The following is a 16,746-nucleotide window of genomic DNA, read 5'->3' on the forward strand; positions in this document are numbered from 1 at the left end:
GATGAGTACACGCAGCAATGCTTCAAGGTACAGCGCGCAAATATTCTGGGCTCCTGATTTTGGATGCGTACCTATGTATGCATACTGGGACGGTTGGTTTCGTCGGCTTCGCCGGCTTCGTCGAGTGCCACGGTTCCAGAAGCGGGCCAAATCGACACCTGAAAGGTACTCGTAGCAGACCATGACGAGAGTGCACAGCCTCTGCGTATCCATGACATGCATGTTCCGCGCGCTGAATTTTTGCCGAGCCTTTTGGAAATGGATGTGTGAATTCAACGGTTGGCGTATATGCATACTTCCGCCAGGGTCTTCAGCCAATTAGCAGGCCGTGATCCTCGCCGGATTTGGTCGTCGGTCAGTAGAGCCCTGCATTAGACCTATCCTATGACCTCACACAAGCTAGAAATAGTGGTTAGCTAGGGACACATTGATACATGTCAAACCACTTTGCCTGCTACTCCCGACACCCATGGCTCCACTTCAACATTCGATTGCCACGCTTTTTTTCCTTTGACCTCTGGACACACACTGCACTTCGATTTTCTGGCAAGCATGGCAGTACTCGCAGCTATTCTACCGGTGGTTTCGAGGAGTTCGGCTCTTGCGTTGGACCTGTTTAAGACAGCTGCTGCATCACCTGATGCGGCAAAAGAGCTGGTGGAGATCGCAAACAGGATCAACGGATTCGCCAGTATTCTTAAGCAAGTCGGCACAATCATTAAGGAGGATGATCGGTTACCGTCGCCAGAGGTATGTTTAGGCTCTATTTGATGTGTTCCGAAGAGCTGCCCATACGGTGTCCGAACTTCCTACAAAGCTGTCATCGACAAAACTTCGTCGTATAGATATCCACAATCAAACCACGGGGTGGAGACAGCCCTCTAGGAGTTGAATTTCATGGCAAAAAAAAAATGGATTTTGTACTCTAACACTAACCGTATACAGGCATTTGATGTATTAGACGATGTAATAGAACAATCACAGAATGTTATGGGTAGCCTCGAATCGGCTGTATCCACACAGGAATCTCAGCACTATAACCGAAGGGATAGCGCTCGTTATGCAGGGGATATTCGTCCGCTATCAGATCCACCTATGGCAACAAGACTGGCGTATCTGGTGGCTCATCTCGAGGCTTTGAGCACTACTTTATCGGTGTTACTACAGACATTGTACACTGCTCAGAGTGTTATGTGGTCAAAGTAAGTCATTCGATCTCTTCCCCCAAGATGAGGTCATTACTTTGATCACCTCTACAATCAAACACGACATGCTGCTTTCTTGGTACGGCAGCGATGAACATGTCAAAATCTTGTGACCGGCACTGGCTAACATTGAAATAGACTGCGTCCTACAGTATCGCCACAGCAAGCAGCTAAAGTTGTTGACAACGAAAAGACGCAACTGGAGACCCTCATTATCCAACAACAATTGTCAATTTTTGCCGCCTCTAAGATTTTCGAAAATGCGTCACAGTCAGATGCGCGTTTGTTGATGGAAGACGACAGCTCACAGAGTTTGGTCAAAGCCGAGCGGGATGAACCGCCTATGCCAGCTCGCCTCTATTCATACCAAAATCAAGAGCTACGTGGCCTCGAAACATCGACGCATACAGAATCTAAGAGACTCCTTTCCGTGTGCAGCACATCTGCATCACATGGCGAACAGCTACTTGGACGATGGACCAGTTTGCCTCAGTTCGAGAGGCGTCTTCAAGATGAGGAGCTTGAACAACGGAAGCAGAGACAGCAGAATCAGCAAGCTACAGTTGAATCGGATAGCGAAGAAGAGCGGGTTCGACGATCCAGGGCCTCGGGTGATAGCAAACGAGGATCAGACGGGTCGAGAGATACACAGCCGTTGTTCATGGAAAACAATATACCCAGTCCAGAGTCTGAGAAAAGTTTTAACCCTCAAGTATCACCAACTCCTGCCGACACGCCCCACAATTCCAACACGAATCTCTCATCTGAGTCATTAAGGACCAGTGTAGCAAGCCTCCCAGTGGATGCTGCCGCTGCTATGGAAGCCAAGGAAGAAGACGATGTGGATCTTGAGATACCGTGGAAGCTATGCACACGAAAGTATTATTGGAGATATATTGACGCTAAGCAAGTCAGTTCAAATACTGACCAAGCGCCATCTATTGCATTTTCGGAGCGGAATAGCTGGACTGAAATAATGGCGAGCTGGGTATGCAAAGAAGCTATTCAAGAAGCGCGGCTACCATACACTCAAGTGCAGAAAGAGAGAAGGAATAGCAGACGAACAAGGTTTGAGACATGTTTCTGCATTGAGCGGCCGCTGCAGTTTGACCAAGTCAAGCGTCTCGTAGAACGGACAGTTGAGATATATAGAAAGAATGCGCCGCCTACTCCGCCGGCCGAACCCAAGGCAAGGACTTCATCCTTCCACCGGCAGCCACCACCATCACCCATGGCACTGAAGAGCAACCCGATTGACCGAGACCGCACTCCGGTAGCTCGTAACACGCATCCGCCTTTTCATCGTGCGACCAGCTCCCTGAGCTCTTCACTCCCACCTCCACCCGCAGGACCGCCGCCTCTGGATCGCTCCATATCCATGCCAGGCCCAGGTCTTGTTCCTCCACTACCACAAACGCTTGTAAACGCACGCACACCAAATCTACAGATCCCGATACCTCCAGGCCAGCAGTATGGCCAACATCACCCGCCACCACCTCAGTCTCCTCGACACCCTTATTATCCAACCCAACCGAGCAGTTATCCGTCTCAGCCGACAAACAATAGTGCTCCATCTTACTATCCGCAATCGCCAGTACAGAATATACCACTACCTTACCCCAACAATACTACTACACACCCACCACACCTCCGCTCCTCGCACTCATCCTACAACATAAACTACAATGCCAGCCACCCAATGCAAGCCTCCCCTCTCCGCTCATCTTACATGAGCAACCCCGCCCCCGGATACCCAACAGGCCCACCATCCTCGGCATCAAACAGACGCTACGATGACGACCTAACGACGTCGGAATCTGAACTTGACCGGCCACGACGTAGCAGGAGAGAGCGCGAGAGGAGCCGATCCAGGTACACGGATCGATATGGCGATGGTGCCAAGTATGGTAGTGGAAAAAAGAATCATACGGGGAGAAAGGCAGCGGCAGGTGCGTTGTTGGGAGTTGGTGGGTTGACGGCATTGTTGGACGGGCTGACTGGATTGTAAAAAAAAAAAATCAAGAGGGGGCGAGTTTTGACGTGTAAACTAATCATTTTATGAATTTACAAACGACGATAAACGTCGCTCCTAGATAGAAAACGAGTTTATTTGCTTTTTTTTTATAAAAAAAAACTATACTCCTATGAAACAAGGGAAAAATTACATGACTTGTAGTTCAGATGTTTTTTTTTGGCAATACCAACGTGTAACTTGACTAACCATGTATATTTGCAATTCACTTTATCGCCCCCACCTCTCTGATATCATGTGTGTTGAAAAGTATAGAGAAAAAAAGAAAATACTAGTTGTGCTAATACCAGGATGCCGCAATACTGTAAAAAAAAGAGCCAAAATCATGATGTTAAACTGGGGAAAAACAACCAGTCACTTTGTTAAACCCTAATCGCAGACTTCGCCGTCCCCCATTGAATCCCAAGCGCCATGCTCTGTCTCCAAACAAAGAGAAAAACAAATTTTATATAATACAATACGTTGAGAAATCCCCTGTTTCCAAAAAAAGGGGGAAGGGGAGAAAAAAAAAACAGCCAAGGAAACAACAATTGATCAAAAGCCCAGTTGTTTTAGGCAACGCGGCCCACCCTCGACACAACAGTAGCATCAATCATAGTCTCATCCTCGCTCTCATCCTCACTCGCCTCCTCGCCCTCATCCACATCCATGAGATCCTCGGCCTCGGCCTCATCTTCATCCTCGTCATCGCCACTCTCCAGCCCAGCAGCCCCTGCTTGTCTGGCCGTCGCTGTCGCAGTTGAGACGCCATTTGCGAGCTCACCCTTTGGCCTACGGGCGCGAGGCGCCGTCTTGCCCTCTTCCCAGCGCTCCAGACGGCGTAGGGCGCGACTCAGCATTTTAGCGCGGAAGTAAGATTCCTCGCCAAAGTCGTTTGTTTCGCCGCCAAAGTCGAGGGGAACGAGGCCGGAAGGCATGGGGGGAGGGGTTTTGGTGCCGCCGCCTGCGCCCGTGGTCGTGGCTGCAGTGGTGGAGGAAGGGTAGTCTGGGTCGGGGAGACCGGTCGAGGAACCGTATTGGGCATATGTTTCTTCGTCCGTGTCGTAGCCGTCTGCCATGCCTTTGCAGCGGATCCAGCTGCGGATGAAGGAATTGGCTTTGCGGCGCCGTTTGGCGGCTGCTTTGTACTCGATGCGGATGCCACGGTCGAGGATGACGTCGACACGGCGGCGGCGGTATTGTTCCACGGCGAGTTGGTGTTGAGTTAGTGGCCTTGTGCGCTTGTGCGAGGGGTCGGAGCCGTTCAGGGGGAGGTAGAAGCCGTGAGGGCCGTTGAAGGTTGGGGCGGAGGTTGAAGGCGACTGGCCGTCTTGCGAGTTGTTTGCATCGAGTTTGGCCTTGAAGCTGCGGGCTGCTGGGCCGCCGCTGGCTCCTATACCGGATTGTCTGTTGCGAGACCAGTTGCCCCGACCAGGGCCTTTGGGTGCAGGCGAGGCTGACGCAGGCCCGTCTTCGTTGAGGAGTGTGTTTATCCGCATATTTGGTGTTGCCATCTTCTTGGCCGTGTTGTAGACGCTGTTCGGAGGAGACGCCGAGCGAGTACGGTCGGTATCCGAGGGATAGTCTCGTTCGATGAGCGATTTCGCAAGCTTGCCACGCCCTCGTGCAGAGCCTTTGATTGTCAGTTTGAGATCGCTTCGACCCAATACATTGTAAAACTCACCATGCGACGGCGACTGTCGGTCTCTCCCAGGGGTTGAAGTGCCATCGTCGGCAGCAATTGAGAAAACTGGGTTCTGGTTGAATCCTACAGAAAAAGTCAGACTTTGTCGGACTTGACAAGACGAATAATGAACACTCACCCTTCTTGTTGGTGCGCTTGGGGCCCGTCACAACAGGCGCCATGTCACTTGCTAGAATCGCGGTTCTCTCCTTTCGCTTGACCTCACCAAATGCCTGCTCGTCAGGCGTGTCGACATTCTCCAGAGCCTCTTGATCCGGGGTCAAGATCTCGAATGGCGGGCATTTGATAGGAAATTCAGCCGTAGTTGGGTCATCTGCGGGTCCCGGTTGTCCAGGCCCAAAAGGATTGCCCTCGGCGGCCTCCTTGGTGAAGTCGCTTTCCAAGTACCACCACATGAGCCACAAAAAGGCCGTGGCCCTGCTCCTGCTGCTCAAGTTCGAACGCATGACCAAGTCGAAAAAGTCGCGTGGCGGGAAAAAGTGTAGCTCTGAGATTTTCGGCGCATACTGCGAGAGGACGAAGATGAGGTTTACAGGATTTGTACGTGGAACCGTAGCGGCCATGATTTCCTCAATGGTGCTGGGCTGTTCTTGGTCTTCGGTAGCACCCTTGAGGATAGACTTTAGACGCGGCGCATCTTGCAGCTGCTTGTAGGCATTGGGGTCTTGGTGGGCTTGAAGGGAGGGGATCGAGTGGTAAGTTCGTAACTGCGCGCGCATTTCGGGGAAGACTGTCGAAGGTTAGACAAGAGCGCATAGAGGGGATTCTGGTTTCCTACAATTCAGTGTTGTGTTCATGCGCCCGACATTGACCAACAAACAGACCATGGCCATGTTGATTGCGGCCGGGCGCTCTGTCAGCAGCTTATCCTTCAGAATCTTGCTGCATTTGCTGCTCTTTGCCATAGCATCAAGGTAGATGTCGGCAAAGGTATGTCCGCTGGTCGAGTCTGACTGTTTGGTGAAGACGCGCTTGTCGTCCTCGAAGACGAGCTTGAGGAAGTCGTACTGAATGTCTTTGCGCCACAACGGTATGCCATCGTCCTTCTTGAGGTGCTTGATCTTGTTGCCACTGTATACGGACGACACGCTCCCGTTTGCATTACGACGAGTAGTAGTCGTTGTGGCCGTATAGTAGGGGCGCGCTGGATCGTTGTCGGTAGCTGGCTTGGATGCTTCGGGCGCATCACCACCAGCCTCGCTCCCTTCCGGGGCAGGCGTGTTCCCTTGCGAGGGTGAAGGCTTTGCATCGTCCATCTGCGGATCAGCAGCCAAAATGTGCCGTAGGCTGTTGCGAGAGTCGGGTTCTTCAATGCGAGGGGGCTGAAGTGCAGTCGCTGGGGTCGAGGCTGTAGCAGAAGCAGCAGCTCCAGATGGCGCAGGAGTAGCAGGCGTGTCAGCCATGGCGAAGACGTTATAGCGTGAACCAAGTGAGGGTGCTCTTTGTCTGCTTGTCTCAAGTCTATGTTGGATGCGCGGCGGGATGCGATAGACGGGGATGGAATCGACCCTGGGACGCGCTGAAGTCGTGCTGCGTCTCCTCAGATGGCCAACGTCGGTACGGATAAGGAAGGCAGGGAAATGTGGGAATATTGGAGGTTCAGTAGCGACGGCAGCATGTCAATCGCGAAGACGGAGAGCCATGGCGGCGACGAGGCAGTCGCATCGTGAGCCCGAGCTCTGACGCTAAGGCCCACAGCTCCGTCCATGGTACGCCATCGCATCACGAACGCCCTTTCGGCGTTGATCATGTTGCGACATTCAACAACAAGAACAACAATGGTGTTCAGAATCATGGATTCCAGAACAGACAATTTCATGTGTTTATATACACAGCCTTTGCCATGTGTTCGCTATAAGAAACGCTATCATGCCCAAACCATCAACTTGAAATCCCTTTACACGCGCTACAAGACCAAGCAGAGAACAAAAATAACCAGGATATCTCAACCAAAGCCAACTAAAACAACGTGCCCGGCTCCAACGCCCAAGCTTGAGCTATCTTGTTGCACGACAAGACAGCTCCATCTACAGAGAGCAAGGAAACTTGAGAAAAAAAATAAAGCTGAAAAAACCTCCACCTCCTGACCAGTGGTATGTGTCTAACCGCTGTGAAAGAAAAGAAAGCGCCAATAAATCGTCGAGTGAGAGGACTAGTAACCCCTGGTCCTCTGACCCTATGCAATAAACCAAAAAAGGAATCCAAACCGTTCTCCGGTATTAGAAACCAAACCAGAAGGTAGAATATTAGACAAAAACCTAAATCCATCATCATCTATCATTGTCCTGCAACTTGACCAGAGCCTTGCTCAGTCAAACGCCGTCTCTTCTTGAACCATTAGAGGATTGTATTGGTAGTTTCCGCGATTAGGTGGATTAGACCCAGTTGAACCCTTGCGAGGCGCGCCCATGTTCATGTTCATGTTCATGAGCAGCATCCCGCTCTCTCGCTTCCGCTGTCGTTGCTCTCGAGCACTGCCAGACTGCACTGCTCCATTCAGGCTACCGTATCCCTCTCCAGATCGATATGCTTGCTCGTAAGCTGGCACTTCGTAGGTAGGCCTCATTGGAATAAAGCCAGAGTCGTATCCATTGTACTGTCCCTGTGCCTGCTGGTTTTGCAATTGCTGCTGCAGTTGCTGTTGCATTTGTATTTGCTGTTGATTTTGTTGAGGGGGCTGCGGAGGGGGATAGTTTGGAGCACTGTTGCCTTGGTAATGTTGACCTGGCCTGTCCATTCGCTGCTGAAAGCTAGTGTCATTGTAGCTAGGCGTTGGGATCTCCGAAAACATCTGCCGCCGTGGAGACCGAATCGCATCATCACCCAAATACGACGTGTCATTTCGGATCTCATGGATTGGGGAACTAGCTTCGTCGAGAGCTGTGCCGAAGATGTCGGGGAAATCAGTCAAGAAGAATGAGATCAACGGTGCCGGGATGTTGAGCGTGGGCGCAAATACAATGCCAACGTTGCGCACCGTCATCTTGTTCACTGCCGAATTGTCGATGATCTCAATGAGGAATGATGACAAGTGCCTTAGCAGCTCAAAGTTGGGTCTAGGAAGTTTGTGTACGAGTACATTGAAGCTTTGAATCTTTTTGCTTCGTTCATCCATATCTAGTCTGCGTTAGTATGTCTTATGCTTCACAAAAGCCCATCAGTGACTTACCGAGCACCTTGAGAAAGTCCAAGTGCAGTTCCCGAGTGAGGATGGACGATGGTAATTCTCGCAAATACAACTTGAGCAACGAAGCTACGGCATGGACATCGTAGTATTGCCCATCCAGCAGCTTGATGTCACCTTCCGTGTTGAACCGATCGCGTAGTCCTTTGATGACAATATTCGACCCGCTCAGCCTAAAAATGCCCTCTTCACTTACTGCCCTCTTGGCTCGGAGGTACTCCAAGCATCGATAGACAACTGCTGGTAAAGGAACATTGACACCTTCGGGCTGGGTGTAGTCTACTGCTTCCATGAGGGGAACACCAAAAATGCTGCGGTTGTGAGGTATCCGATGCTCAACAGGTGCCTGGAGGAGAGGGGTGTTGACTTGAACAGGTGCCAAATCCGAAGAGCCGCCACGGCCTCTGAACCCAAATATGCTGCGTTTCTTGTCCTTTGCGGCTGTAGGTGCTGGAGTCAATCTAGCACCCCAATTCTCAGCGTCCTTGATGGGGGTTCCATTGCTCGGACCGGAGATGGAGTGATAGTGGCCAGAACTATCTTGTAGAAAGCTCGTGTCTTTGGGCGACCCTCGTGAAGGCCTCTCTCCCAGTGCTTCTCGATGATTAGGTCCGCGGATTGGGGCTTGTGCCGCAACTGTATCTTCATAGCTGAGGCCTTGTACACGGTCCTGTTCCGTTACATCAGGGCTCTCTCTCCGTTGTGAACGTGTCGAATCTTGGCTGGCTTGCTGCTTCTGAGAACGCGAGGCGGGAGGAGCGCGAGCCTCAGTTGGCGAGGTTTCCTCTTGGATCTCAACATGCTGCAATAGTGCTTCAACCCAGGCATCCCGTTCCTCGTCGTTTTCGGCACACAGCACATGACGAACCAGGCTCGAAGAGTCTTTCCGCTTTGGCTCCAAAATGAGGAAGGCATGTCGATACTGATTATCCTCGGAATCATCTTTTCGCTGTGGTGACTGTGTGGATTGCTGTTGTGACTGTTTCCCAATCTGCGCGTTTTGCAGCTTGATGGTACCTAGATGGGCGCCACCTTCGCTCTCAAAGTATCTGAATTCGGAACCATCCAGTACGAAGAAACGTGCCTTCCAGCCACCAAAGTTCTTGCCGCGTTTCGTAAGATAGCCTTCCTTGCGCTGATTTTTGGCAGTCGATACAGCCGGTCCAGGAGTGGGTTCCGGGGCTAATCTGTCACCTGCTTGTGCACCAATCACATCGGCAGACAAGTATTCACAAACAACACGTGCTGTCCTTTCGTCTGTGGGTGCCTCGAGGACACAGTCAAAGTACTGGTTAAGAGCAACTCTTCGAGCATCGATCTTCGCAGGGGCATGACCTCCAAAAAGAGCACGATCTGGGAGTTTCCCTTGGAAGTCACAAAGCGATCTTAGGTGAGAGTCCAGGGCGGGGAGTGTCGCAATGGTCTTCTCTACGCGCCATAACTGTTTGTTGTCGGAGCGGGCGTAGATTGCAAGGATAAAGACTGGGTCCTCCTCCTGAGGTTTTGGGGCTAAGAAACTCAAGCGCGATGGCCGGAGTCTGGATGAGAATACCTTGACCTGGATAGACGGGAGAGCGTTAGGAGGAAGCAAAAGCCCTGGGTACTGGTCCGACACAAGGCCACGATAGACATGCTCTGCATCGGGAATGTCGTTCAAAGTAGGACTGCCTGAACCTGAGTCCGAACTTGTCTGTGCTCCTGGCACGGCCAAGAGCCCCCCTGACGATTCTTTGCTTGACTGCGTATTCTTTTGGTTCTGGTTCACTGGAGGAGATTGATACGACTGGGGCGTGTTTGGTGGAAAGGGAACTTGTTGCTGGCCAGTCCGTGATCCTGAATGGTTCAGAAGGCTCGGTGACATGGGCGGCGATGCCAGTGATGACTTGGGATTCCTCGGCAACGGTGATCCTAGAGGTCGGTCGGTAGGACGCGGGCTGGACGGGAGGCCAGGGCTGAGGAGGGGCGACGCAACGCTTCGATTGGCCATCATAGAACTGTCAGAGTTGGTAGGGCTAAGTAGAGCATTCAGCGAATTCGCGGGTGGGTGTCGGGGAGAGATTGGAAGGCCCGATTGTAGAGCATTGATCTGACGCGGAGACAGAGGCACAGGGAATGTCTGAGGCTGATTGTTCTCCGCTGTTTCAGATGGTGTCACCTGTGTGTTTTTGCTCTCACTGCTCTTCTTTTTCGACTTGCTTCGAGCCTCTTCGTCTTTGAGATACATGGCCTCCCGCACCCTGTCATCTTCCTCGCGAGTCTTTCTCCTTCCCCGTTCCACCACGGGTATCTCATCCACCTCCAATGTATCGTCGTAGTCGGAATCGACGTCGTCACCATGCACGGCTTGGTGGAGATGCGCGCTAGTTGTTACGGGTTTGGAGAGATTGAGGGGAGCTGGGGGAGCTTTGCGGAGAGGTTGTGAAGGCTTTCGTGGGGATGCCTCGAATCCATCGCCGCCAACAACAGGAGTGGCTTGGATGAGGGATATCTCTGGGGGTTGTAGATTCGAGGTGTCTGGAACGAGCGTTGCATCTGAGGCGTTTTGTGGGGGTGTCGTTGGGTTCGGAACCTGTACTGAGGGTTGAGTGACATCGACAGGCTGGAGCACGGCGCTGTCAAGACCGAGACCTCTGGTGGCGAGGTTGAGGGGTTGCACAGAGTATTCTGTGGGTGAGTTCACGCTCGACGTTTCATTCGACGGGGTAGATTGGGAAGGCGATGTTGCCAGTTGTGAGTCTGGTATAAGGTGTGGTGCCGGGTGTTCTTGTGTCAATGGTGAGGTCTTGTACTCTCCCATTTTGGCATCACCGGATTTAGCAGACTCATCGGGTCGCTCACTGGTGACGGGCGACTCGCTGGGGTCACGGTCTACAACAGAGTTGAAGGTATCTGACTTTTGCAGTGAACCGGGACCTGGTGGCATCTGCTCGACATACTCCTTAAACTTTCGGCGGTAGCGGTCCTTGTCCTTCAATGCTCGCTCCAAATCCTTCTGCAGCCCAATGATCATGGCACGCTGCTTCTCGACCAAACGCCAGAGCTGTGCATTGTGATTGGACGTATTTTGCTTCTCCTTCCACAAAGCCATCATGGCAGCCTCGGGCGAGCCTGCACTTGCTACAAGGGCAGCCATGTCTGGCGGATTGGCTGTGCTTGTGTCTTGGGATGGTCGGGGAGCATGGTTGCCAGGAAGGCGGTTCTGCGAAGCACTCGACGAAAGCGAAGATGCAGCCGAGTCTATGGAGGGGTTGCGGATGGGTACCGTTGGCGTTGCCGTGTCTGGTCGATTTGTCCGCGATTGTGGAGACATGATGACGGGAGATGTTGGCGGGGAGATGCCAGCCGATGACAGCGTGGGAGACGAGACTTGCCGTAGCTTTGCATACGCAGAGGGCCTCGTGGGCTGGGTGGTGATGTGGGTAGTGGGGACGTTGGGTGGTGTAGGCGGATGCGCTGGCTTGGTTGGGCGAATGGGCGAGGAATGGTGCTGCTCCTCCTCGGCCAACAAAGCGTCAAGCTTCTCGCGGGGGCTGCGCGGCTCGTCGAAGCGTGGAGAGTCGTAATAGGGCGAGTTTTGGTAGGGTGCTCTGGAGGGAATTGGGGTAGTGGTGGAGCTGGTGGACGAGGGTGACAGAGGGCTCGGGACTGGCTTGCGACGGGGGTTCTGGGGTTGGTGGGTGGCCGCAGCGGGCACGTCGTGGGAGGGCGTCGAGTCGTCGCGAAGAGAGCGAAAGCTGTTCGCGAGCGACGGCGAAGACGCAGAATGGTAAATTGAGGGTTTGTGCTCCGGAAGATGATGCGCCATGGATCTTTCCTGAAGCATGTCTGCATTGGTCCTCATACTTCTCAAACCAGCTTAGCCGAGCGACTGGGATGGGGGACGGTATAACAGCCTGTTAGTGGGGATTAGTCGTGTTTCGGGGGGCCGTTGGGTGTCTGGTGAGTGCACAGCTGGCGCGCGCAGCAGTGTCGTCAGCAGCTGGGCGTCCAGCGCAGCATGAGACGAATGTCAGTCAGAAGGAACAGCTGGGGGGGTAGAAGAGCAGCAGAAGAGATTTGGAGCGTCGCAAGGTCGACGCCCATTCGGCGCCATAGCATAGGCGCCTTGGACAGAGCGGCCGACATGGACGCCTCTTCTTGGAGAGCTAGCACGGTTCCTGCAGAAGCGAGAGGCGCTTGGTCTCCACGATCGCCTCCATCAGCAGGCCGAGGGTCCTCGAGGCTGCGTCCGCTCAAGTTTGAGAAGTGCTTGGACCGGTGGGCATCCTGGTCGGCGTGCCCGCCGTGTAGGCGGCTGAGAGAGCCATGGGTGACGGTGATTGGCGGCTGCCCAGCGGCTTCCTGGCCGTTATCAACGAGAGCTTCAGCCACTGACGGACGCAAGCAGACGGGCGAGTGTGCGCGTGGTCTGCTGTCTGCTGTCTGCTGTCGCTGGTGCGGGCAGTCAATTTGCTGGCGAGTCGGGGGCCTCTTGGGCGGACGGCTGCCATTGGACGAGGGTGTGTGGATGACGGGCGTGGGAGGGTGTGCTGAGAAATGGAATTGGCACCTTGCCCACGCACCACGACGCTCACGCTCGCGCTCACGCTCACACAGGCACAGGCACTGGCACTGGCACCCATACAGCACGAGGGAGCAGGCCCAGCCCAGGCTCAGCCCAGTGCAGCCAGAGCGCGTTGGGCGCACGGATTGAGTTCGACGGCAGCAAACTGCAAAGAAGCTTTTCGTGTGCGCCGAAATGAGACGGAGCCCCGCATGGGCGTCGATCAGTCGTGGATGTGGGTGGTAAGTATGCATCGCGCTGGGGTGGCGTAATCACGATGCTTGCCGTGTGCCTGACTCTGCCGGCTGTAGTGGTGAGCGAGTGCTCTGCTAGACGGCAAGCAGCCTAGGCGTCGTCCGCAGCCGGCCAAGTGCCGCTCTGCAACACGGCCGCCGGCCGGGTACGTTAGATAGCAGCGGGACACAGTCAGCGAGCGTGGTCACGGGCGCGGTGCTTGTGGCTGCTGGAACACATGTTGCTTGGAAGCAAAAGCAATCGTACGACTTTGTTCCAAGCTGGACTGCTTCTGAAACCCCGCTGTGCTCGAGCGAAGCATGCTGCAGGGAGCCGCCCATAGCACTCCCGCTAGTCCCCAACCGGCCAGCCTGGCCTGCTCTGCATCCACTGCACCGCAGCGTGTGCACATGCTTCCTTCGCAGCCTCCTGCTTTCTTTTCTTCTTCCCTTCCGTCCTGTATATCAGGGGGTGCATGCAACCAAGCCTGAGACAGGCCGGGCCCATCGCGTTTTCCTTCTCGCTGCTGGCTCAATACCGAGCCTGTACCACCCCGGGGTGCGTGGACAAGAGTGCGACAAGAAACAACGCGCTGCACCCTTTCACCCATGGTAGCCCTTCACCCATGCCACGGCGCGGCTTCTTCCGCCTGATATCCGCTCCGCCAACAACCACCAGCTCTGTCGAAACACCATGCCCACCGACAAGTCCACGTCTCAACCTGAGGCAGAACAACACAAATATCTCTTCCCCACATCTAAATATATCTCATCGGCAACGCCAGCACCGCTTCCTCTGCGCATGCCAACATTGATTTCCTCAGCATCATCGTCGTCGTCATCCCGGCTTGCACGGACTCTGGGTTGGTGACACAATCCCCAAGTTGCCCAAACTTACTTCCATTCCTTGGGTCCGATGACCGTTTCCTGTCTACAGCAGCCCCGAGATCCATGGTTCGCGTCTCAGAATGGAAGGTTATGCATACATTCGAGCTGACAATATCGCGATACTGCATGCTTGCACCCGACTGTCAGTGCCAAGAGACCTGTCAATCATACCTTATCGGGACTGTGAGATTAAAGCGCGCCCGCACATGTTGCCTCAACAGACCACCCAGTTGCCTCTCTGAACCAGAAAATCATGTCCATGGTCCTAGCACAATTGCTCTAGTGAGGCAAATCCCCAGTGCTCTGCGGATATGTAGTATCCATATAACGGACATTGTCGCGTTGCTGTGCACAAAGTATGTATCGTCTGGAAGTTGATTGAAATGGTCTTGCTACCCAAACCGACACCTCCGCATCCTTCCAAGTGTGCGCGAGTTGGGTGCAGTTGATACGCACATCGTCATTGCCCACATCTTTGCACAAACATCATCACAGATACGACATGACACCCAAGGGTGGGCGTCTGGCGTATGTCAAGGGCATCCATGAGTGTTTGGTCGCGGTTTGGTCATCATGTTCCTTCTATGCAGTCTGTAAACCCCGTTTCGTGCTGCCAGACTGTACAATATAATACACGTGTAAGTTTGCTTCCACCTCACATAGACACCCTTCCAGTGCCACCTCGTTCGATCTTGTTCAACCGTCGTGCAGTCGCAATCTGTCGGCATTAGCAACTTCCTCCACCACCCAAACTTGTCTCTCAACATCTTCCAGACCACACATACCTGTGTTCTTGTCTTTTGACCGCGCACTGGCAGACCCATTGCATGTCTCCTTCCCCGATATGTGCCCATGTCTCTTAATCTTCGTATGTCGTCCTGAACCTGCCGCCGCAAGTCGTTCTCAATCTTCATGTTGGCCAGCTCCGCCGTGAGATCCATGACTGTGGCATTCTTTAGGCTCCCTACTTTCGCCCACGGGTGAATATGGAATTTTGCCATGATGCGCTGCGAGACTGAAGGCCCGATGCCATAGAACGACTGGAGAGAGCGTTTTACGAGGGTCGCCTCCGTGAAGCTGAAGCCATTGATGAACACCTAAACATGTCAGTAGTTGCGCATTATCCGATTTAGCAGCTGTTCCAAACCCACCATGGCGTCGCTCCTTCCGACAACTAATTTGTGTTGTGAAGTGTCTCGCAACATGCCCACACCAATCTCGAACTCTCCAGTTGCACTAGTCCCAATTCGGGCACCAAAGCACTTGGCACAGCTAAGGTGCGACAGTGCGGGCAACACTAAAACACCACGTTTCAATACCGCCTCGCTCACTGTATCTTCGCAGGGGGTGTCCTAGACTATTTAACCCTTGCCAATTCCTCGATTGCCTTCGAGTCCTCAATCAGGCACCATGGCTTCCTTCCAGAAAGCTGTCATATCGCTTTTGTTGATCCTCTCGATCACTTTTGTCTTCTTCGCCCAGTCTACTGAGGCTGTCAAGAGCCCTAAGATCACCTCCAAGGTGTGTATCTGCAACAAGCCCTGGCAGTAAATGTGTTGACATATGGGTTAGGTTTTCTTTGACATTGAGCAAGATGGTGAGAGCCTAGGCCGCATTGTCATTGGCCTTTACGGCAAGACTGTACCCAAGACTACCGAGAACTTCCGGTACGATGTTCCACAATCCGCTTTGCACCTTCACAAGCTAATCCACACTGTAGCGCTTTGGCTACTGGCGAGAAGGGCTTCGGTTATGAGGGCTCTACTTTCCACCGTGTTATCAAGGACTTCATGATCCAAGGTGGTAAGTGCACACCCCTCATGTACTCTTTAAGAGATTACTGGGTACTAACAGCAACATAGGTGACTTCACCAAGGGCGATGGCAAGTGCTCTCCATGTCCGAGTAGCAAGCGAATTGTTCTAACGTATCCTAGGCACCGGTGGCAAGTCCATCTACGGCGAAAAGTTCCCCGACGAAAACTTCAAGCTCAAGCACACCCGCAAGGGTCTCCTCAGCATGGCAAACGCGGGCAAGGACACAAATGGAAGTCAATTCTTCATCACTACCGCCATCACCAGCTGGCTCGATGGCAAGCACGTCGTCTTTGGACAAGTGCTTGAGGGTTACGACGTTGTGGAGAAGATCGAGAATGTCCAGAAGGCTCCAGGAGACAGGCCTGTCAAGCCCGTCAAGATTGCCAAGAGCGGCGAGCTCGAGGTACCAGCGGAAGGTATTCACGAGGAACTCTAGACATCAGTACGCATTTCTTGCTATTGTGTCAACTCCCTTAGGTTGGACAATTGCTGATTGTGCGTCCCTTTTCAAGATTTATATGGCGATGCAGAACCCGCCGATCCTAGCGACAACCTCGATGTCACATCGTCAAAAGGTGGCGATGATGTCGCTAGCATTGCAGAGCCTCCGAAGGCTTCTGCTGACAAGACTAAACTCGAGGGGCTGGCCTCTTCTGGTGCTTCTACAGATGGCTTGACCCTGGGTCAGAAGCTCTTCTTTATCGTAGCTATTGTCGTGGCTTGCGCTCTTTTCCTGAGGTCAAGAAAGGGTGGCCTTAAAGAGAAAAGCATGGCATAGATCGCTATGATATACGAATCATTTATCGGTTTATTTGGCTGTGCCTTTATTGAGTGGGATATGCTATGCCGCGATATGCTTTCTTGAGTGCGCGTGTGTCTAATAATAATCTTCAGTACCATGGTCTCTCGCGTGCTGCTACAGAATGTGTCTAGTGGTCTGATCCCCCCTTATCATAGTTAAACTGTTCAAGTTTCATCTACTAAAAAAATGGACTTGATATGTACGGAAGCAATTTGATATTTCCTGTAAGCAGAGGATACATACTCCCGGCTATGCGCAGCTCCTGAGCTGATGTCAATGCAAGGATTTTGGATAAGCACGAGGCATCCTCACGTGTGGTGAGAGACGCAGCGGGTGGCAAAAGCAAGCGAGCATGTATT

General features: G+C 53.0%; 6 protein-coding genes across 6 annotated transcripts; 2 read left to right on the forward strand and 4 right to left on the reverse strand.

The window, feature by feature from the left end:
• Positions 1-552: 552 nt before the first annotated feature.
• Positions 553-3,213, forward strand: PSV08DRAFT_404194 (uncharacterized protein; the record flags this gene model as incomplete). Its single annotated transcript, XM_014224450.1, has 3 exons — positions 553-750; positions 946-1,202; positions 1,344-3,213. The coding sequence occupies 3 exons, from the start codon at positions 553-555 to the stop codon at positions 3,211-3,213; spliced, it is 2,325 nt and encodes a 774-aa protein (XP_014079925.1).
• A 278-nt stretch (positions 3,214-3,491) lies between these two features.
• PSV08DRAFT_364739 (uncharacterized protein) lies at positions 3,492-6,324 on the reverse strand (the record flags this gene model as incomplete). The annotated part of the gene is made up of 4 exons (XM_014224449.1): positions 3,492-4,849; positions 4,901-4,984; positions 5,040-5,651; positions 5,700-6,324. The coding sequence occupies 4 exons, from the start codon at positions 6,322-6,324 to the stop codon at positions 3,789-3,791; spliced, it is 2,382 nt and encodes a 793-aa protein (XP_014079924.1). The 3' UTR covers positions 3,492-3,788.
• A 494-nt stretch (positions 6,325-6,818) lies between these two features.
• On the reverse strand, positions 6,819-11,946 carry PSV08DRAFT_207857 (uncharacterized protein; the record flags this gene model as incomplete). Its single annotated transcript, XM_014224448.2, has 2 exons — positions 6,819-8,038; positions 8,091-11,946. 2 exons carry the CDS (start codon positions 11,944-11,946, stop codon positions 7,230-7,232), a joined length of 4,665 nt encoding a protein of 1,554 aa, XP_014079923.2. The 3' UTR covers positions 6,819-7,229.
• A 131-nt stretch (positions 11,947-12,077) lies between these two features.
• Positions 12,078-12,902, reverse strand: PSV08DRAFT_354583 (uncharacterized protein; the record flags this gene model as incomplete). The annotated part of the gene is made up of 1 exon (XM_014224447.2): positions 12,078-12,902. The coding sequence occupies one exon, from the start codon at positions 12,900-12,902 to the stop codon at positions 12,078-12,080; it is 825 nt and encodes a 274-aa protein (XP_014079922.2).
• Positions 12,903-14,329: 1,427 nt separating this feature from the next.
• PSV08DRAFT_322825 (mitochondrial 37S ribosomal protein uS13m) lies at positions 14,330-14,947 on the reverse strand. Its single transcript, XM_014224445.1, has 3 exons — positions 14,921-14,947; positions 14,555-14,866; positions 14,330-14,487 (listed from the first exon to the last, which is right to left on the reverse strand). Exons 1-3 carry the CDS (start codon positions 14,921-14,923, stop codon positions 14,425-14,427), a joined length of 378 nt encoding a protein of 125 aa, XP_014079920.1. The 5' UTR covers positions 14,924-14,947; the 3' UTR covers positions 14,330-14,424.
• A 142-nt stretch (positions 14,948-15,089) lies between these two features.
• Positions 15,090-16,503, forward strand: PSV08DRAFT_364741 (cyclophilin-like domain-containing protein). The gene is made up of 6 exons (XM_014224444.2): positions 15,090-15,290; positions 15,342-15,436; positions 15,490-15,572; positions 15,632-15,652; positions 15,705-16,001; positions 16,098-16,503. The coding sequence occupies exons 1-6, from the start codon at positions 15,180-15,182 to the stop codon at positions 16,361-16,363; spliced, it is 873 nt and encodes a 290-aa protein (XP_014079919.1). The 5' UTR covers positions 15,090-15,179; the 3' UTR covers positions 16,364-16,503.
• Positions 16,504-16,746: the final 243 nt, after the last annotated feature.

This window comes from Bipolaris maydis (genome assembly GCF_028858645.1).
Source record: "Bipolaris maydis strain C4 unplaced genomic scaffold PSV08scaffold_12, whole genome shotgun sequence".
NCBI classification, from domain to species: Eukaryota; Fungi; Ascomycota; class Dothideomycetes; order Pleosporales; family Pleosporaceae; genus Bipolaris; species Bipolaris maydis.

Coding starts and splice junctions, on each gene's coding strand:
- PSV08DRAFT_322825 (XM_014224445.1), bottom strand. Junction 14,488..14,554: donor GTCAAAAGACAAGAACACAG/GTATGTGTGGTC, acceptor TAATGCCGACAG/ATTGCGACTGCACGACGGTT.
- PSV08DRAFT_364741 (XM_014224444.2), top strand. CDS start 15,180: ATGGCTTCCTTCCAGAAAGCTGTCATATCGCTTTTGTTGATCCTCTCG. Junction 15,291..15,341: donor GCCCTAAGATCACCTCCAAG/GTGTGTATCTGC, acceptor CATATGGGTTAG/GTTTTCTTTGACATTGAGCA. Junction 15,573..15,631: donor GGACTTCATGATCCAAGGTG/GTAAGTGCACAC, acceptor ACAGCAACATAG/GTGACTTCACCAAGGGCGAT.